Raw genomic sequence first — 22,358 nt, forward strand, 5'->3', positions numbered from 1 at the left:
GTGGTATCTGTCAATGTCAAACAGGATAATGCTGGACGTGGAAACGGCTAGAGGAGCATGATTTTATATTCTTACTGAGGTTAGTTTGTCTCCGTGGCGATTTTGTAATATTTGATGTCAAGGAATATAGTGTTCACACCTTCCTCTATAATTTTGCTTTAAGTTGAACCATAAATCGTGGCATTAATCCAAGTATTTGGTATAGTTTACAGTGTTTCACAGTGCGGGTTTTAATTTCATGATAGAACAATGTCTAAAAGAAGTCAGCCTATTTGGTCACGGCCGTTAAATAATGAAGAAAGGCCAGTGTTACGGTTATACAACAGTTTATCGCGGCAAAAGGAGGAATTCGTATGTTCCAATGGCAACAGGGTCAACTGGTACACCTGCGGGCCCACTGTTTACGATGCCTCCCACATGGGTCATGCCAGGTAGTATAATTATTTACGATTTTAATTTTTAATTACGTGGCGCATACTACATGCCAGATACCTTCTAAGTCAACATTTTGAGATATCCTCAACAATCCTTTTTTTGGAAATATCCTTATATCCTTGAGTCACAGACATTACTGTAAATTTATCACTTGTTATTTAATTTGGTTTCATAATATTCATATTGATTTTACAGGTCATATATATCTTTTGACATTCTCAGACGAGTAATGTCTAATTATTTTGGACTGGATATTCTGTATGTGATGAACATCACAGACATTGATGACAAAATCATTAAAAGAGCAAGACAGAACCATTTATATGAAAAGTATGCAAAAGAAGAGAGAGATTTGAGTAAAACAATAGATGATGCAACAACAGTTGTGAATTACTATGAGAACATTGTCAGAACCACTGGTGACCCAGATAAAAAGGTTGCCATGCAAAAGATGTTAGACAGGTAAGCACTTTTGCTTAATTTAATTGGCATATAACTCAATAACATCAGCATTTTTTTTAAACTGAAATGTAAACTTACAATATTGTGCTGTTTTAGATAATATAATAGGAATTAATTGAATTTTTCAGTGTAGCTTCTGCAGTTCAGGATCTCAAGTTAGCAGTAGAATGTAAGAATGATGCCAAGATCTCTGAAGCAAAGAATGCATTGCTTACGTCAGCAAAGGACCCAATATCAGAATGGTTAGACAGCCAGTTTGGTAGCACAGTCACTGATAATGCAATATTCACCACGTTACCAAGATATTGGGAAAATGAGTTTCATAAAGATATGAAAGCTTTAAATGTGAGTATGATAAAAATATAATACAAAGATTCATACTACATTTCCAAAAAGTGATTGTTAGGGATTGAAAACAGGTAATAGCTATAGAATGAAAATTTAACAGGGATGACTCTTTCTTTTATTAATACTGGTTTGAAACTAAATATGAGCTAAAATTATATGTGAGAAATTAAATATTTTTTCCTGAAGTAATCCCAAACTGTGTTACATTCCAGGTCCTACCCCCAGATGTATTAACAAGAGTTAGTGAATATGTACCACAGATAGTTAAGTTTATAGAGAAAATCATTGAAAATGGTCTAGCTTATGAATCAAATGGCTCAGTGTATTTCAATGTGAGTGAGTTTGACAGCAAGAAGCACCACCATTATGCCCGGCTGGTGCCTGAAGCATACGGAGACACCAACTCATTACAAGAAGGGGAAGGTAATTCTAGACAATTATAACTACAGAAGTTTGATTCTTTTGACTGACCCAATATTGAGTCTGTAGGAACTAGGAAGCAACATTGATTACAGGATGGCCCAAAAGTATGTTGACAAAAAATATTTAGGAATATGTTTCTTACCCACATCTGTTAGAAAATGTCCTTAAAAATGTCATTTGACATTACATTTGTACATTTTATTTGTATTTTGTGCAATAAAGTTTAAACAAATAACATACTACTAGACTAGTTTAAGGTGACCTGTGAATAATAGGATGAGTATTTGCAGGCGACCTCAGCGCCGACAGCTCGGAGAAGCGGTCCGCGAACGACTTTGCGCTGTGGAAGCGGAGCAAGGCGGGCGAGCCCTCGTGGGGGTCGCCGTGGGGGCTCGGCCGGCCCGGCTGGCACATCGAGTGCTCGGCCATGGCGGCCGACGTGCTCGGCGACACGCTCGACGTGCACACCGGCGGCGTCGACCTCAAGTTCCCGCACCATGACAATGAGCTGGCTCAGAGTGAGGTAGGTAATACCCAACCGGCCGATACAATGGGGTGGGTGGTATGTATTTTACATATCGTTCCAGCATACGTTTTCTTGTCAATCTCTAGAATTGTTTTAAACTGGATTCTATGGCCTATAAGCCAAACCTCATAGAACAAAACTGGAGACAGGGAAAACCTATGCGGACGCCATCTATGCAAACCTTTGATAGTTGCCAATCCCATTGCCAATCAGTCAATTTGGCTACTGTCCCATTTTTCCTCTACACGTAAAAAAGAGTGACTCATTTTTGATTGTAACTCGTCCATACGAAATCATCAATCAAATAAATAACTTTAAAAATTTGTGTTTTTGCGCCTAAGTCACTTGATTTTCCATCCACATCACATAATTCAGTTGCCACTCTAGTCAAATTGTGGAAAAATTGTAACCGCTAAACGGTGTATAGGTACGTTATCTCGTCTATCATTGAGGAATTAAACATGCATACATTGAGATAAGAAAGGTCATGAATTGATTTGTTACTTTAGAGTTTAGACCAAAGAGTTATTTAATGGTTGGACATATACAATTTTAGTAGTACATATTTTTAGTACCTATTGCAATCATAATAGTCCATTACTACAGAAGCTGAGCATGAAAAGGCAGATAGGAATAACAGGCACATGCAGTTTATATGAAAAAAAAACCATTGCCGGCGTGTGTTCTTAGAGCAACAATCAGGAACATAAAGACAATATTTCGGCGCGTGTTTGAGAAAAGTAAATTTGTCGCCAGGCATACTTCGACAAGCCCGGCTGGGTGAAGTACTTCCTGCACACGGGGCACCTGACCATCGCGGGCTGCAAGATGTCCAAGTCGCTGAAGAACTTCGTGACGATCGGCGAGGCGCTGCGGCGGCACAGCGCGCGCCAGCTGCGGCTCGCGTTCCTGCTGCACGGCTGGAAGGACACGCTCGACTACTCCACCAATACCATGGAGATGGCCATTCAGACTGAGAAGATGTTTAATGTGAGTGTTGCCCAGCGTGTCGTATTTAACAATACCTAGCTTCGACGGTAGTGACCAACTGATAATGCCTATGAAGCAGAAGTTTCGAATCCTGGTAAGGACATTCATTTTAAAGATAACATTCAAAACTCAGGAATTTCATGTTTGTCACAGATATTTGTGTAATAAACATACAACTCCTGATGTATGAATATTTTCTGTCTTTAAGTAGGTATTAATCTATCTATTTCATGTTTCTTCGTCTAGTATCCACAACTCAAGCCTTATTGAGCTTACTGTGGGATTAGCTCGATTTGTGTAAGATTATCTCATGATATTAATTGCGTTTTAAAACATTTTTACTCATACCTAGGTACTAGACACCATGTAGCTCTGAATATACTCCATTTCTACACATCAGATTGACTATGAGGATAAATATTCATACCCTAACGCAGATGGCGCTGCAATCGCTTAAAAATCATCTCTGGATACTCAAAATCCGTAGATAAGTACATAAACCACAGATTTTTTTGTTTCCTGATACATATTGGGAACCATTTATAATCTGTGGGTTTTATGCGTCTCATTTGGTTGCGATACAACGCATTACAAACCACAGACTACAATTTTTTTCCTGAAACATATTGGGAACCATTCATAATCTGTGGGTTTTTTGCGTCTCATTTGGTTGCGATAAAACACATTTATCTTTAGTTTGTGATTGACAGATGGTTTTTATTTACACTGACTCGTAGCTACCGGAGACAGTCATCATATGGCCTACGGCGACCAATAAAAATGAAAGTTTCATTATTTGCCTCTTCATTTCTCTTGCGCATTCGAGCGATAGAGAGGCAAATTCGAATGAAGTTTCGCGGTAGGCCCTCAGGTTTGCAGAGGGAGCCATGACGCGAGTGAATTGTTGTAGGAATTCTTCTTGACGGTGAAGGACGCGATGCGCGCGGGCTTCGACGAGGGCTGCGGCGGGGCGTGGCGCGTCGAGGAGCGCGCGCTGGCCGCCAAGCTGCAGGCCGCCAAGGACCAAGTCCACGCTGCCCTCTGCGGTAAATATGCCTCACCTGCCCCATTACCATGGATTCTTTATTCTTTAAATAAATACAGGTATAAGTTTACAGCTCTAGATATGCCAAAACACTTATACTGTTAATACATAGTCATTATAACTATTACATATGTAGAGATTAAAAAAAGGCCTGAAACTATACTAATTTACATAGGTACTCGTAGAGTTAAAAAAAAAACTACTTTGTAAATCCTGATACTATACTAATTTACATAGGTTGGATAGTTAAATGAAAACATTACACGATTAAATGAAATAGGTTAAAGCCAGAAAGGGACGTTAAAGCTTTGGTTTCCTCCGATAGCGGTGCCGTCATATAGCGGCCGTCTCCATACAAATACTACGACATCCATATTTAGCCGTATTATTTAGTATGGAGACGGCCGCTATATGACGGCACCGCTATCCTAGGAAAACCGATCTTAAGAGGCAGATCATGGTGTTTTTGTATTAGGATGGTTAGGTAACTAATAAATGTTTGGAGTACCCGAAAATGTAAAAAAAAACATTGTTTACATTTTTTACTACCTAAATAAAAACACTGTAGAGAGCTGTCAAAGAATCACAACATATTTTATTACGTCTGTGATTCTAGTTGCAGTTTTTACACAAGGTGCTATCTAATTTCCAGGTTTAAACTGTAGCAAACCCACTAGCAAGTACTTGTGGAAATTAAAAAAAAATCGTCCATCCCAAATTTGAAAAACGTAGGCGCCATGGGTCGACCCGGTACAAATTTTGAAATTTGCGCCGTTTTCTATTGATAAGATTTCTTTTGTGAAGACCCTGATACATTGTTCTGCTAACTGCATTGTTTGGTCTACTGATAAATCAATTAATTTTATTATGTTACTTAAACCACACATGTCAAAAAATACAATAATAAAAAACCTTAAAAACTACTACATTTAACACAAGACACTTAACATAAAACTAAAAGCTAGGTACTAATACTAGGTAACTAATCAAATAACCCACCCCGAGTCATCCCAGGCGCAAAAGTCCCCAACACGCTCGCTGCGTTTCCGCGTTGAATTGCAATAGATAACCTTTGCACCAGGAATGACCCGGAGCGGGGATCAAGTCCCCTCTCTCGCAAGCGACTCCCGAGCTCCCTGAAGAAGGACCGCGCCTGATAAATTGGTTTGCTAGATTGAACGTTCGGTAACAGCTGAGTTGTTGTTGTTATGGCAGACAACATCGACACGCGCGGCGCGCTGGACGCGCTGCGCGAGCTGGTGGCGGCGTGTCACGTGTTCCTGCGCCGCGCCCCCGTTTTCTATTGATAAGATTTCTTTTGTGAAGACCCTGATACATTGTTCTGCTAACTGCATTGTTTGGTCTACTGATAAATTGGTTTGCTAGATTGAACGTTCGGTAACAGCTGAGTTGTTGTTGTTATGGCAGACAACATCGACACGCGCGGCGCGCTGGACGCGCTGCGCGAGCTGGTGGCGGCGTGTCACGTGTTCCTGCGCCGCGCCCCCGTTTTCTATTGATAAGATTTCTTTTGTGAAGACCCTGATACATTGTTCTGCTAACTGCATTGTTTGGTCTACTGATAAATTGGTTTGCTAGATTGAACGTTCGGTAACAGCTGAGTTGTTGTTGTTATGGCAGACAACATCGACACGCGCGGCGCGCTGGACGCGCTGCGCGAGCTGGTGGCGGCGTGCCACGTGTTCCTGCGCCGCGCCGCGCCGCGCCCCGCGCCGCTGCTGGCCGCGGCCGCGCGCTACGTCACCGACGTGTTGCACGTCTTCGGCGCGGTGGAGGGACCCCGAGGCGGCATCGGCTTCCCCGTCGGAGGTGGCGACAACGTCTGTGTGAGTACATCACTAACACATTAAGTATAGGTACTGCACAAGTTTGGGGTTCCCTTGAAGGACTCTGTGGCCATCAAGTCCCTCAGAGACGTTAATAACGTTTGTTTAATAAAATTGTGAAATTTGGTTAATTATATGTGCCTTGAAGCACTGTTTGACACAAAACACGTAACATTGGATATAAGACAAAAAAAGGACGATTACCTAGCCTATGATCCTGGCGAGGCGTCCTATTTGTTTATTAGGATCACCAACAGAAGATACAATTTACATACTAAGTATAAGTAACATACTAAGAGGGCACATTTATTATTGATCCCCCACTTAAAGGCAATCACAGCATGCATTAAGTATTATAATGTTTAATTTAAACTGTAAGTTAACACTCAGAAAAAGACTAAGTATAAATTTCAATAATTTAGAATAAGTACCTACCTATAAAATACTAATTAACAACTTAATATGTATTAACAATACATTTTCCACACAACGTAACTAAGGTGAGTTAGACGAGCTAGCTGAGGTTGCCAACAGATAATAATTTGGTTTTAAATAAGGCTTCACTGTCATCCTATCATTATTCACTTGTATTGTAAGTGTAGTAACGACTATTTGAATCATTACTGATATAAATCTTGTGTTATGGAAATCATAGTAGAATATTGAAAATAAATGTTTGTTATTGTTACAGCTAGAGGAAGTGGTGATGCCATACCTGGAAGCGCTGAGCACATTCCGAGCGCGCGTCCGGGACGCAGCGCGAGCGGTCAAGGCCACCGATGTGCTGGCGCTGTGCGACCAGCTGCGCGACGTCGACCTGCCCGAGCTGGGCGTGCGGCTCGAGGACAAGCCCGGTGAGCCTTGTGTTTGCAGACAGAGTCCACTCTTGCTTGTACAGCGCAGTCAAGGCCGCCGATGTATTTTATTTTAATGTTTTGGCGTATCCCAAATCCCAAGTTACTAACAGTGTTATCGTGATAATATTATCGCGGGTCTTCAGGTTATATTGTTTCTGCGATACGCTTCAATCTTTTTATGCTACAGCATTACACATAGTATCGCATGATACCTTATACTGCTAGTGTAATAGGGGTCGATCAATCCTTCAATATCCAAGACACATTATAATAACATTTTTAATCACACAGACCGCACAGTGGTGAAGCTGGTCAGCAAAGAAGAATTGATGCGAGAGAAGGAAGAGAAAAAGCGAATAGAAGCAGAGAAGCTTAAGAAGAAGCAAGAACTGGCCGAAGCGCAGCGGCTCAAGGACGAGCTGAGGAGGGTCCCGCCCGGGGACATGTTCCGCGAGGAGGCCGACAAGTACTCGCAGTTCGACGACAAGGTGGGGTCACATCTTATTTATAACTTTGTCAATTAAGCTTTGGATTCCTCCGAAAACGGTGCCGTCATATTACGGCCGCTATATAGCGTTGACTGACGTCACTAGAACGTTGTCTATGTTAACAAGATGGCGCGGTTTCCTAGACGACGTTACGTTACGTTGATTGTCAACGTAACGTAAGATGACGGCCGTTAGATAGCGGTGACGCCATTTTGAATAAATGACACGAGATTTGAATAAATGATTCCGTACTACGATTATTTTCCTCTTCTGATGATATTTCATCCTCCAAGTAAATTATAGATGATCAAGCAAATCTTGTCAGTAGGAAAAGGCGCGAAATTCAAATTTTCTATGGGACGTTATCCCATCGCGCCTAAATTTTTCAAATTTGCCGCTTTGACCTTGGTGGATGACGGTGTGTTATGACGCCGTGGTACTTTCCACATGTCGCCACCGTAAAGACGGCCGTCTTTTGCGACCGCTATATGACGGCCGTCATATGACGGCACCGTTTTCGGAGGAATCCAAAGCTTTAGGGGCTGTGAGCTGTAGACGTCGCGCACCCCCATGGCTCCGTGGCAACCGGCACAGAGAACCAGTATTTTACGCCATGAGTTGTTGTTGTTTTGACGTACAACCGGAGCGTGAATCTCGCGACCTTAACGCATAAGCGCCATGAACTTTAGGGCGCTTACGATGTTTTGGTCGCGCGGTACAGGTTGCGATTGCGACAATTTACGTAATTTGTGATGGCTTTTTTATAGTAATATTTAATAACTCAATGGATGGCTCCGCTATTTTGACAAAAATAATTGAAAAAGAAAATATCTGCTCACAAAATTTAACGAGAATCGGTGAAGAGATGCGACCTTCACGGACGCTTCGCTCGCTCAGTCAAGATAGGGTCCGGATTAACAAGACCCTAATGGGATTTCACTATCCCAAGTGACAGGAAGACTCATTTTATAACTTGGTTGAAATGTAAATGTGTGATAAAAATAGTAATTTTGCTCGCTGTTTTTTTGTTCGGGAAGTATAGTTCTCTGCTGTTTTTCAGTAATTTATGGTTGATCCAACCTACATATGAAGATAAGTAAACCGCAACATTTTTGTTATAGGGTCTCCCAACACACGACCACGAAGGTAAGGAGTTGAGCAAGGGACTCGTCAAAAAGCTGCAAAAGCTGCAACAGGCCCAGGAGAAGAAATACAACGAGTACTTAGCCTCGCTCAACGCTACCAGCGGTTAGAATCGATTCCTTCATACTTCAAGTGCGACTTTGTATCCTAGAGACTGATATTTCATTATCTTTGATGTCGTGTGTTAACAGCAAGATAGGTATTCTAGTCAGACTAGTTTACCTGGTGTCACATTATTTCAGTCTTTGGGATTAAACACAGGCCCTGGCAAAACATACCGTCAGCTGCAAGCGTGCTTTTTAGCCTAAATGCAATTATGGTTTCATACCTGGCTGGTTCACCAGTTCAGCTTATAAATCTACGGAGTCTCAAAGTCAAAGCTTTTTTTAAAGTGGATACTTCATTATTTGTAGTCGTGTATGTATGTACTATGTAGTATTTAATTCAGAATTTAATAGGTACGTCACATTCCAAACAACTTCTTAAAGTACTGGCGAATCTATTACTGATAAAACATAGTAGTAGTTCAGCAATATCAAAATGTATCGTGTTCAAATGATGAATTAATATGTATAACGCGGCTGAATAAGAAGTGCCTACTTATAATTAACGATTTTCTTAAACTAGAAACCAAGGTATGGAATGCACAAACCTGCATTTAATTGTTACAATTTCATTTTCATATCTTTCATTAATTGGCTGTATCGCTGTATCAGTTTATCCTTAAGAAAATTAATTTATTCTTAGTAAATAGTATGGCAATGTCAACGTGCTTTTAAACAACAAAATAATAGTAATACTCGATATCAACGCAATAATTGCAATTGCGAAGGAACTTTCAACAGTGCTTTGAATCAAATAACCTTGGTTAAAAAAACAACATTCTAATAACATTTACATTTCATACATGTTTTACCTATACTTAAATGCAATACTTACCAAATAAGACCATAGAAAATACGATCTAAACAGTATTAAAATCATTGCCTAAATATGCATTGCATTAAGTAAACGAAACAGTTGATTTTGTGTGAATCAAATTTTTGCAAATTTTATACAATAAAACGTGTTGGCATATTATTATTTTCTTTATTAATTATAAATCCCCATAATCTTAACACAAGAAACTATTACTATAATAAAAAACGATTTCTGTGGAATAATGTGTCCACATTTTATAAATGATCACGTCAATGTCAAGTTGTCAACAAATTAAATAAAAAGAAGAGGGCTGCTCGAACAGTCCGCCGATTATCTACATTTAAGTTAACATTAAAAATGAATTACCGCGACTTGGATGTTGACAATAGAAGTGCATAACGCTTCATTGAGGACTCTATAAAAGCGGCCGCCGCGCGCGCCCCGATAAAATACGAATAAAAGTTGAAAAAAAGGTAAAAAGTGAGGTAAACAATCCGCCGTTTTTTGTGAGCTGCTGCGTCGCGGGAGGGGTGGCGCTGCGCACGCGACACGCGGTGTGCGGTGTCCTAGGGATCGTACGCAACGGTCTGACAGGACTAGAAGACTCATTTATTGTATCGTTGGACACTTTCTACCCAAGACCGATGATCACTCACCGATTCATTGCAAAGGTAAATTTATTGATTATCCTCAAGGGCTTGTTACATCTATAATTTCGTCAGACACTTTCTGCTCTCTTTGAATATAATACATATATCTGTCACTCCCAACAAATGTGAAAACGTATATGTAATAAGCCCTTAAGCATAAATTAATCTTTAGTTTTAGACTCACGATCGGTTGCAGATAATTACCGATGTGAAAGCTGTCTCATCGTGGGTAAGTAAAACAATATTATTTCTAAAAAAACAAAAATATAGGCTATAGCGCCCTTCTCTTGAAATTTAAACCAATTATTACTAGGCCGATGTCTCTTAAGCTTTGGATTCCTCCGAAAACGGTGCCGTCATATGACGGCCGTCATATAGCGGCCGCAAAAGACGGCCGTCTTTACGGTGGCGACATGTGGAAAGTACCACGGCGTCATAACACACCGTCATCCACCAAGGTCAAAGCGGCAAATTTGAAAAATGTAGGCGCGATGGGATAACGTCCCATAGAAAATTTGAATTTCGCGCCTTTTCCTACTGACAAGATTTGCTTGATCATCTATAATTTACTTGGAGGATGAAATATCATCAGAAGAGGAAAATAATCGTAGTACGGAATCATTTATTCAAATCTCGTGTCATTTATTCAAAATGGCGTCACCGCTATCTTCTATATATATAAATGCAAGTGTCCTGACTGACTGACTGACTGACTGACTGACTGATTCATCAACGCAGAGCCGAAACTACAAAAGCTAGAAAGTTGAAATTTGCACACTAGGTTGCATTTATAAAGTGTACAAGAGATAAGAAGCGATTTTGAAAAATTCAACCCCTAAGGGGGTTAAAAAGGGGATGAAAGGTTGTATGGGGTACAAGTTTTATTTTAAGCTAGGAATTTAAAACTTTGTAAAAATGTATTATATTAAAAAACAAGAAAACTAATTTCAGCGTTTTTGAAAATTCATCCCCGAAGGTGGTGAAAAAGGGGATGAAAGTTTGTATGGAGATCAAATATTTTTGTGAGTGTGGGACTTGAAACTTTGTATATGGGGATATTATTATAAGACAAGAAAAGTAATTTCAGCGTTTTTGAAAATTCATCCCCTAACAGGGTTAAAAAGGGGTTGAAAGATTGAATCCATTACAAATGCTTTGAAACTTCTTAGAAAGGCATAATAGCCGATTACAAAATAAAGTAATTGCGACGTTTTTGGAAATTCAACCCCTAAGGGGGTTAAAAAGGGGATGAAAGTTCGTCTTGGGGTGCAAATTTCATTTTAAGCTAGGAACTTGAAACTTTGCAAATAGATATTAAATTTAAATACAAGAAAACTAATTTCAGCGTTTTTGAATATTCATCCCCTAAGGTGGTGAAAAAAGGGTTGAAAGTTTGTATGGATATCAAACATTTTTTCGAGCGCGGGACTTGAATCTTTGTATTTGGGGATATTATTAAAAGACAAGAAAAGTAATTTCAGCCTTTTGTAAAATTCATCCCCTAACAGGGTTAAAAAGAGGTTGAAAGTTTGTATGTGGTTCAAATTTTATTTTAAGCTAGGTACTTGAAAGTTCGTAAAAAGATATATTATTAAAATGCAAGAAAACTAATTTCAGCGTTTTTGAAAGTTCATCCCCTAAGGTGGTGAAAAAAGGGTTGAAAGTTTGTATGGATAACAAACATTTTTTCGAGCGCGGGACTGGAATATTTGTATTTGGGGATATTATTAAAAGACAGTAAAAGTAATTTCAGCGTTTTGTAAAATTCATCCCCTAACAGGGTTAAAAAGAGGTTGAAAGTTTGTATGTGGTTCAAATTTTAAGCTAGGTACTTGAAAGTTCGTAAAAAGATATATTATTAAAATACAAGAAAACAAATTTCTGCGTTTTTGAAAATTCATCCCGTAAAGTGGTAAAAAAGGGGTTGAAAGTTTGTATGGATATCAAACATTTTTTCGAACGCGGGACTTGAATCTTTGTATTTGGGGATATTATTAAAAGACAGGAAAAGTAATTACAGCGTTTTGTAAAATTCATCCCCTAACAGGGTTAAAAAGGGGTTAAAAGTTTGAATCCATAACAAATGCTTTGAAACTTCTTAGAAAGGCATAATAGCCGATTACAAAATAAAGTAATTGCAACGTTTTTGGAAGTTCAAACCCCTAAGGGATTTAAAAAGGGGATGAAAGTTCGTCTTGGGGTGCAAATTTTATTTTAAGGTAGGAACTTGAAAATTTGCAAAAAGATATTAAATTTAAACACAAGAAAACTAATTTCAGTGTTTTTGAAAATTCATCCCCTAAGGTGACGAAAAAGGGGTTGAAAGTTTGTATGGATATCAAAAATTTTTTAGTGCGCGGGACTTGAATCTTTGTATTTGGGGATATTATTAGAAGATAATACAAGTAATTTCAGCGTTTTGTAAAATTCATCCCCTAACAGGTTTAAAAAGGGGTTGAAAGTTTGTACAGGGTACAAATTTTATTTTAAGCTAGGAACTTGAAACTTCATAAAAAGGTATTATTTTAAAACGAAAAATAAAATTCAGCGTTTTTGAAAATTTATATCTCAAGGTGGTGAAAAAGGGGTTGAAAGTTTGTATGGAGTTCAAACATTTTTGTGAGAACGGGCTTGAATCTTTGTACAGAGGCATATTTAGAATACAAGAAAAGTAATTTCAGCGTTTTTAAAAATTCATCCTCTAAAATGGTTAAAAAGGGGTTGAAAGTTTATATGGGGTTCAAATTTTATTTACTTCAAACTTCGTAAATAGGTAGTTAGGTAGTAGGTCTTATTAAATAGAGGACATGAAAATCTTCTAAGGGGGTTGAGAGGGATTATGTCGAGAACAATTTTATTTAGTTAGGGGTTAGAAACTTCGTAGGTTGTGAAAGACAAATCTCATGCGTTGTATAATATTAATAATTAACAAATGATTAACCGTCCTACTGCAATATTTTGCTGCATAATGTTCTAAGCTAATGTAGAATATATAACCACCAATATACAAATCCACGCGTACGAAGTCGCGGGCAACAGCTATCTATCTATCTATCTATCTATATATATAAATGCACGTGTCCTGACTGATTGACTGACTGACTGACTCATCAACGCAGAGCCGAAACTACAAATGCTAGAAAGTTGAAATTTGGACACGAGGTTGCATTTATAAAATGTATAAGAGCTAAGAAGCGATTTTGAGAAATTCTACCCCTAAGGGGGTTAAAAAGGGCATGAAAGTTTGTATGGGGTTCAAGTTTTATTTTGGACTAGGAATTAGAAACTTTATAATATTAAAAAACAAGAAAACTAATTTCAGCGTCTTTGAAAATTCATCCCCTAAGGTGGTGAAAAAGGGGTTGAAAATTTGTATGGAGAAGAAAAATTTTTTTGATTGCGGGACTTGAAACTTTGTATATGGAGATATTATTAAAATACAAGAAAAGTAATTTCAGCGTTTTTGAAAATTCATCCCCTAAAAGGGATAAAAAGGGGTTGAAAGTTTGAATCCATTAAAGTTTGAATGCTTTGAAACTTCTTAGAAAGGCATAATAGCCGATTACAAAAAAAAAGCTATGGGACGTTTTTTGGAAATTCAACCCCTAAGGGGGTTAAAAAGGGGATGAAAGTTTGTCTTGGGGTTCAAATTTTATTGTAAGCTAGGAACTTGACACTTCGTAAAAAGGTATTATAATAAAAGAGAAGAAAACTAATTTCAGCGTTTTGGAAAATTCATCCCTCAAGGTGGTGAAAAAAAGGTTGAAAGTTTGTATGCACATCAAATATTTTTTTGAGTGCGGGACTTGAATCTTTGTACAAGGGCATACTATAAGAATACAAGAAAAGTAATTTCAGCGTTTTTAAAAATTCATCCCTTGAAAGGGTTAAATAGGGGTTGAAAGTTTGTATGGAGATCAAACATTTTTTTTCAGTGCGGGACTTGAATCTTTGTATAAAGGCATATTATTAGAATACAAGAAAACTAATTTCAGCGTTTTTGAAAATTCATCCCCCAAGGTGGTGAAAAAGGGGTTGAAAGCTTGTATGCACATCAAATATTTTATTGAGTGCGGGATTTGAATCTTCGTATAAGGGCATATTATAAGAATACAAGAAAACTGATTTTAGCGTTTTTAAAAATTCATCCCTTAAAAGGGTTAAATAGGAGTAGAAAGTTTGTATGGAGATCAAACATTTTTGTGTGCGGGACTTGAATCTTTGTATAAAGACATATTATTAGAATACAAGAAAAGTAATTTCGGCATTTTTGAAAATTCTTCCCTCAAGTTGGTAAAAAAGGGGTTGAAAATTTGTATGGAGGTCAAACATTTTTTTGAGTACGGGGCTTGAATCGTTGTATAAAGGCATATTATTATAATACATAATAAGTAATTTCAGATTTTTTAAAAATTCATCCCCTAAAAGGTTTAAGAAGGGGTTGAAAGTTGGTAGAGAGTTCAAATTTTATTTAAAGCTAGGAACTTCAAACTTCGTAAATAGGTAGTTAGGTAGTAGGTTTTACTAAATAGTGGACTTGAAAATATGCTGGGGGTTGAGAGGGATTATATCGAGAACAATTTTATTCAGTTAGGGGCTTGAAACTTCGTAGCCAGGTTGTGTATAATAATTAACAAATGATTAACTGCAGTCCCTACTGCTATCGTTTTCTGCATAATGTTCTAAGCTAATATAGAATATATAACCACCAATATACAAATCCACGCGTACGAAGTTTGAATCCATTACAAATGCTTTGAAACTTCTTAGAAAGGCATAATAGCCGATTACAAAAAAAAGTAATTGCGACGTTTTAGGAAATTCAACCCCTAAGGGGGTAAAAAAGGGGATGAAACTTTGTCTTGGGGTGCAAATTTTATTTTAAGCTAGGACCTTGAAACTTTGCAAAAAGGTATTAAATTAAAAAACAAGAAAACTAATTTCAGCGTTTTAAAAAATTTATCCCCTAAAAGTTTAAACAGGGGTTGAGAGTTGGTAGAGGGTTCAAATTTTATTTAAAGCTATGAACTTCAAATTTCGTAAATAAAGATAAGATAAAGATAAAAGATAGTTTATTCAAGTAGGTATACGTTATAATGCGCTTATGAACGTCAAATAAAGCTAGGTAGACCGGCTCCAACCCTACACCTCTGCCCCGAGAAGATTTAAATCCCCCCTCAATTGGAGGAGGGTATAGGTAGTTAGGTAGTAGATTTTATTAAATAGTGGACTTGAAAATCTTCTGGGGGTTGAGAGAGATTATATCGAGAACAATTTTATTCAGTTAAGGGCTTGAAACTTCGTAGCCAGGTTGTGAAAGACAAATCTCATGCGTTGTATAATAATTAACAAATGAATGATTAACCGCCCCTACTGCTATCTTTTGCTGCATAATGTTCTAAGCGAATGTAGAATTTATAACCACCAATATACAAATCCACGCGTACGAAGTCGCGGGCAACAGCTAGTCTAATAAAAAGTTCACGAAACTATCGACACCGTCATGACGGCCGTCATCTTACGTTACGTTGACAACCAACGTAACGTAACGCCGTCTAGGAAACCGCGCCATCTTGTTTACATAGACAACGTTCTAGTGACGTCAGTCAACGCTATATAGCGGCCGTAATATGACGGCACCGTTTTCGGAGGAATCCAAAGCTTTACGTCGCTTTTGGTATATACATAAATAAGTCTTAGCAAGCATAATTTCTCAGCATACCTACAACATTTGGTAGTTTTGTTGCATCTAGAACAGTTTTTGTAAAAATAATGAAAATTACTATTCGAGTCACAAAAGTGGGGGCTTACACAGCCATCAGTAGAGAAAATGGCGTAACGAACAATGTATCAGAAACTGTCTTACATAAAACTCCCGTTATATATACTCGTACCTTTACAGTTCTTTATTCAGCATTAGCAGAGTTGGACACATGACCGATACTTAACGAAGTTACTAGTAACGGATTAACTTTAAAGCTAACTATAAAAATGTTAACGCACAAGACAACTTCCGTTAACGCCAATTTGCCAAAAAGATACCGTGCGGATTGCGCCGCGCCGCGTAAAAGACGACCTGATAAGTATCTACGTTCTGGCTAATCTGCCTTCGACTGTATAAAGTTTAATTGCACAGTTTAATTAATACGGCATTGTGTTAAATGATATACAGAAAAGGTTTGGTAAGTACCTACACTTGATGAACAATCCCAACTTGTCGCGTATATTCGTCCGAAGTTCCCTGTTGATATGGCTGATGCTAAAGCGATGTTGTTGAGAAAGACTTTTTAGTTCCGTTACTCGGTCTAAAGAAAAAGAGCCCAAACCAAACATTTTAATAAGTAAATTACTCACACAACGACATTCAAAATTCAATTTTTATCACGTGTAAACGGATTAGGTAACGATTAACTTCCGTTAAATCTACCGAACAGTAACGCTTTAATGTTTAACAAAATTAACTTTTTCAGTAACGGATTAGTCATGAATGAAGTTAACAATTTAATTGACGGTACCCTGCTATGTTTATCAGTAACATCATTAGCAATTACCACCATAAAGCCGCACCCAGTTACAGCCATATTAAATGTACCTAGCTACCTACAACCAATAGGGAATGTATTATTACATTAACTACATACCTACTTGCTTTCTTTGGCTTGTTACTTTTGCACGCATATAAGTACTCTTATCTGACGACCAATCTGCGATGCGATTAACAATACGGGACTACGTAAACCGAACTCCCATAAGAAATTTAACGCAACAGTAACGGAAATATCTTCATAAATTCGCATAACTGCTCGGGCGTTCTAATTAAAATTCGTAACGGAAATTCCCAAAGAATTTATTTAATTTACCCCAAGTTGAAGTTCTTTAAGAATACATTTAAATAGTTTCTGGGTTTGATCACAATCGGCTCGGATGGCCGTCAGGGTCGACAAAAGCGGGAGCGCGACGGCTGACCGCCCGGCGAGATGTCAATCACGACCGACGACAATTTGAATACGAAAATCGTTCCATTTCCATATTCCGTAAAGATTTTACGATTATACAATTTCAGTATAATGAAGTCAATGAAGTGAATGTTGCATTTTGATGGAAAAAAATGATTTAAGTAACATTTCATGCGAATGTAATTTAATGTAACGTTAGAAACGTACTTATTTATTGGTCATTCAGGTGGAAATGAACAGCAGGATTTTGATGTGACGACTGACGGTTGCTTCGAAGCTGGAGTATTTTCTGGTATATATTTGAATAAAATAAAGAAAAGTGCTTGATACAATATAACAATTTGATGAGAAAGATAGCTCAGCGAAACGTTATCGCAATGCCTTGTTAACAGTGGTTGGGCCATTTTATTTAAAGTTGTCCCCTACACTTTTTTTTTCAAAATTGGAATTTTTTATGTTATTTCTACTCAGAATCATGAGCTCTTTTGATCCTAATAGGAGAAAAAAAGTGTCCTAAGATTTCCATACATTTTTCGATCTTTCCATTCCGAAACCGCCATACAAAGTCTAATATAAAAAATGGTAACGGAATGGGAAAAAAACCTTGGGACACTTTTTTTCTTCTATTAGGATAGAAAGAGCTCGTGATTCTGAGTAGAAATAACATATAAATACACAATTTAAAAAAAAGTGTAGGGGACAACTTTAAATAAAATGGCCCGGTTGCGTAAGGGCTAATAATGTCTCAGATTGTTATACCGGGATAACTCCCAATTATTGCGGTAAGACAACAAGAAATATTCTGAAATTCTATCAGCGCAAAAGTTTAATTGCTGTCGTAATAAGATGCATTTTATAAATGATGGCCGCAGCCGCTCCCTCGATGGTAATAAGTATTTTGGAAGCGAGCGACGTCTCGGACGGGGTCGCAATTATGGCTTGTTTTTCATCGCGACCCTCGAAGCACTCGCTACCGCTGCTGAAAAAAAAAGAAACCAATTTTGCACACTCATTAATTATTTAAATCTCATTAAACAGCCGCAAGTTTCCCTCTTTTGTTTTGTAATTTCTCTGCGCCTAATTTAAGCCCTTGAACAAGGCAAGGGCTGTTATTATTAGTTCAAGCGAAGTTAATAATTATTTATGTAAAGGCCATTAATATCAACATTTTAATATTATTTGTTATTAAAATCAGTTTGACATTTACATCGTTTAAAAAAATAGTTTATGGCGAATCACGAATCACGTCCCTGTAATAGTGTAATCCTAAGTGACTAACTAAAAGAGAACTATTGACTCTGATTGTAAAATATAAAATTTTTACGCCACTACTCGGAAATGTGGCAATAGAAGATCTAAATATTGACTAGACAGTAGGACTTAGTTGTACACCTGAACCAACAGTCCAACAATGTTTTAGTTGTACAACAACTATACTAGGTTGTACTACACTTTTACTTTCCACTCACTGATTGGTTGACTCTAAACCAATCTCAGCGCACCAAGTTCATTAAATCATTTATGATAGGGCTTTTAAATTTTAATCCTTTTAAAAATAAGAAAGTGTGTTTATCATCATGTAAGGCGCTTTTAAGTCTCAAAAGGAAAGTCCGTCCCTCCGTCAGTCTGTCAAGACCCTTTATCTCGGGAACGCGTGGAGGTCTATCCCTAGAAGCTGTAAAAAAATCTAATTTCTAAGTTAACGTAAAATAAAAAAAGGTAAACGGAAAAATCTGTAAACTGTAAATTTGTATAAAAAATAAATTAGTTAAATTTGTACGGAACTCTCGGTGGGCGAGTCCGACTCGCACCTGGCCGGTTTTTGTTATTTGATGAGACGATACACTTATGGATTTGTTGTAAAAACAAAACAAAATTTGTAAAAATAGTGTTAATTTTCGCCTACAAAAGTTAAGCAACTTCAAGGTGTTTTGAATGAAAGTAGGTAAGAATATGGAATTGTAGTCTCGCGTAACAAAATGATGAATATACAATTAATAAATTTCCTTGGCTGAAATCCTCCCCTAACGGGTAGGCCCTCAAACTAACTCGTCCGTCTTGGTCACTTTCTAACCTCTTCATAAATGTACTGTTTTTATATAGATCACCCAGGCAATTTTTACCTGCTTATCATTCTGATCAACGAACGAGTCCATTGAGTAATTGAGTCCCCAAAATATTAACATTCCAGTAAGTATTTCACATCCATAAAGACGGCGCGCCGCGTCGCGTCAGCGGCAGCCAAATTAAACGAATTCACGACGCCCGCGACCGCGTTTCCGCACCTTTTATATGCCAGCGCACAGTTTAATTTCCTAATTTTCAAATGTTCTTCAGAAACAAGACAGTGCTGGGGACTTTGATCATCCAATCGGAAGCTTCCGTCAACGCAAACATCCAAGTGAGCGCGGAACTCTGCTCGCGCCAAATCTTCTTACAGCCTACTCAATTTCCTATTGAGTAATCTATTATTTTTTATATAGACTTAAAATGTTTATTGAAATATGAGCTGTCAAAACTCTTATAGGTATTTCTAAAATACTTTTTTGGTAGGAATATTAGGTACTTATATTTAAGATGATATCAATATGTCATGTTACTGCTTCTTCTGTTCTGTTACTTTTAACATAATGTGTAGATAATTATTTTTCGCCAAACCAGCTGGTTCTCAAACTCTCTTGATTGTTCAAAAACTGATGAGCAAGTTTCATTTTATCCACATGTGGGGCAAAGTAATCAAATGCAAATTTTGAATTGTTTCCTTATGTTGGCTGGTAGAATTGACTTTAAAATGATGATTTTGGATGATAAATATTTAATAATATTCATTTTGAATTGATTTGCTTTGATTTTATTTGATATTTTACAATTTATATTTTTCTTGTGTTGGTGTGGTTAAAAATGTTGTGTTTCACACGGTGGAAAATTTTGTTTAACCCTCGTGTTTTGAAACCCTCGCAACGCTTGGAACCCTCGCAAAGGTTTTTCAAACACTCGCTACGCTCGAGGTTCAATTTTAGAATGTTTCGCTTGTTCGGCTATCAATATTAGCACGAGAGGTTAAACAACAACTTTGCCCCCTTGTAAAACAAATAACTTGAGTTGAAAATACAGTTCAGTTCAGGCCACAGAACACCGCCTATAGAAACCTAATATTGGCCATTTTGTTCCCGACGCAAATCACCAAACTGTGAGGTGCGGGAGGGGTGCTCACGGCGTTGCGATTGGTCGTCCCAAACATGGCGCGCTAACACGTGTACGCATAGGGATGGGACATGTTCATTACAGGTAGTGGGTACTGCTACCAGTGATACCGAAATTTATTGTGGTAAAATTGTTACCAATTTAATGCCAATTTAGTATACTTAGAGTAAACTTACTTAATAATTATATTGATTAATTTAATATTTCATTAACTAATTTAACAATGTACCTGAAATTTTTAATTAACATATTAGGGCATTTCTGTTTAAAGTACTCAGAACTTGAATTTTAAAGTTTATAATTTTTATATTATTTCCACTCAGAATCGCAATCTCTTTCGATACGAGAAAAAAGTGTCACCAAAATCTCATAGGTACAATTATTTTCTTTTGCCCGTTTTATTAAGGTCATAGAAGGTTGTATTGAAAACATATTCAAATGGACCAATAACATATGCCTATTAAAAATCAACTCCGAGTTCTCTCGCACTTCTTTGAAGTTCATCATCAGGTCCATCTCGTGACATGAGACCTAACTGCTCACCTAGAGGATTCTAAAAAACCCATACAACATATGTCTATCACAAACCAACACCGCGTTCCCTCGCACTTCTTTGAAGTTCATCATCAGGTCCATCTCGTGACACGCGGCCTAACTGCTCACCTAGAGGATTCTAAAAAACCCATACAACATATGTCTATCACAAACCAACACCGCGTTCCCTCGCACTTCTTTGAAGTTCATCATCAGGTCCATCTCGTGACACGCGGCCTAACTGCTCCGTTGGCCTAGAGGATTCTAAAAAAACTTACACAACATATTACCTATATATTATGTCTAAAATGGTACAATACGGTATGACGAAGCACGAAGTTTCCGCAACTGACGAAACCATCATCGTCACATCACTAGTCGAAAGGGAAAGGGATAGCGCATTGCATTTTCAAGTTGACGAAAAGGGACGGACATACTTCGCCTCTGCTTACTGACCAGTATAAAATGAACCCCGCGGACAAGAATCATTATTCAATGAAATAATGAATTTGACTTTCCTGTGGGATGTTATTCCATCTGTTTCGTAAGTAGAAGTCTTAGATGACTTGCCACACCATTTTACGCTGCAATATCCCATGATTTCCCAATGAATTCAATAGTTTACGATTTATTTTCTTAGACTCGTGCATACTGCTAACAGGTCGTAACCTTGGGCGCAACTGATCGGAGCGGTGCGCGAACAATCTTATATTTGACCTATACACCATACGGGCGATGACCGCGAGTCGTCCTATAAGGTCGGTCTATAGGGGTTGGTCTGTGGTTCAGGCTGATCTGGTTATATTAGTAGCTGAAAATTGTTGAGCATTAGACTTTTGGACGGTGCAACATCTATCGTCAAGTAGCAGTACCTACTGATAATTCCGCTACTCGATGCTAGATGTCGACTTTGAAAATAATAGTCTTTTTGGTAGGTACCAAAACTGATGTATGGAGTGAGCACTCTATGTATTTTTTTCTCTATGGCCCAACTGAATAGTCGGCGGAAAAATGACATTCGATGATCGTTATAAATACACTAAAACCGTGTTTATAATAATTTTCCTCTCGTGGGCCGGCGCGGCGAGCGCAGGGAGGCGGCGGGCGGGGTGGGATCACTCGCCCGTGCTTTAATTGCTTTTCACTTAGCAACCGCTCATGAACAGAGAACTCGCGAAAATGAAGAAAAAATCATTACATCAACATCTTTTAGATTGTCCAGATTTAGGACGAGCGAGGAGACAGCGGTGTTCTTATATAACGCTTTCCTCTTTCTTGTTTTCCAGCGCGCCTCATTTCCGGAAGGGGCCGCGGGGAGGCGCGGGTGGCGAGGGGCCTAAGTAATTTCGCTTAAGAACTCTAAACGTAATTAGTGTAGGGCGTGCAAAGGGAAGGGCTTGAAAGTTAGAGAGGGTTGGCCGCGTCCCGCGCCCGCCGCGCGCCGCCTGAATATTTGATCGCGCTCGTCTCGCGATAATATTTTGCCGGAGGAGGTTTCCGTAAACACGAGCACATTTCCCCACCTACTT

At 38.2% G+C, this 22,358-nt stretch overlaps 1 protein-coding gene across 2 annotated transcripts; it reads left to right on the forward strand.

Moving 5' to 3' along the window:
- Positions 1-4: 4 nt before the first annotated feature.
- On the forward strand, positions 5-8,775 carry LOC134662460 (cysteine--tRNA ligase, cytoplasmic). 2 transcript variants are annotated; one of them, XM_063518690.1, is made up of 12 exons: positions 5-79; positions 246-431; positions 631-897; positions 1,026-1,242; positions 1,458-1,668; positions 1,959-2,191; positions 2,951-3,184; positions 4,095-4,230; positions 5,871-6,076; positions 6,768-6,930; positions 7,225-7,421; positions 8,543-8,774. In XM_063518690.1, the coding sequence occupies exons 2-12, from the start codon at positions 250-252 to the stop codon at positions 8,672-8,674; spliced, it is 2,178 nt and encodes a 725-aa protein (XP_063374760.1). In that variant the 5' UTR covers positions 5-79; positions 246-249; the 3' UTR covers positions 8,675-8,774. The 2 variants fall into 2 exon arrangements, with proteins under 2 accessions (XP_063374760.1, XP_063374759.1); XM_063518689.1 differs by having other exon boundaries at positions 22-79; positions 206-431; positions 8,543-8,775.
- The last annotated feature ends 13,583 nt before the right edge of the window (positions 8,776-22,358 follow it).

The sequence above is a fragment of the Cydia amplana genome, chromosome 3 (assembly GCF_948474715.1).
Source record: "Cydia amplana chromosome 3, ilCydAmpl1.1, whole genome shotgun sequence".
Classification (NCBI taxonomy): Eukaryota; Metazoa; Arthropoda; class Insecta; order Lepidoptera; family Tortricidae; genus Cydia; species Cydia amplana.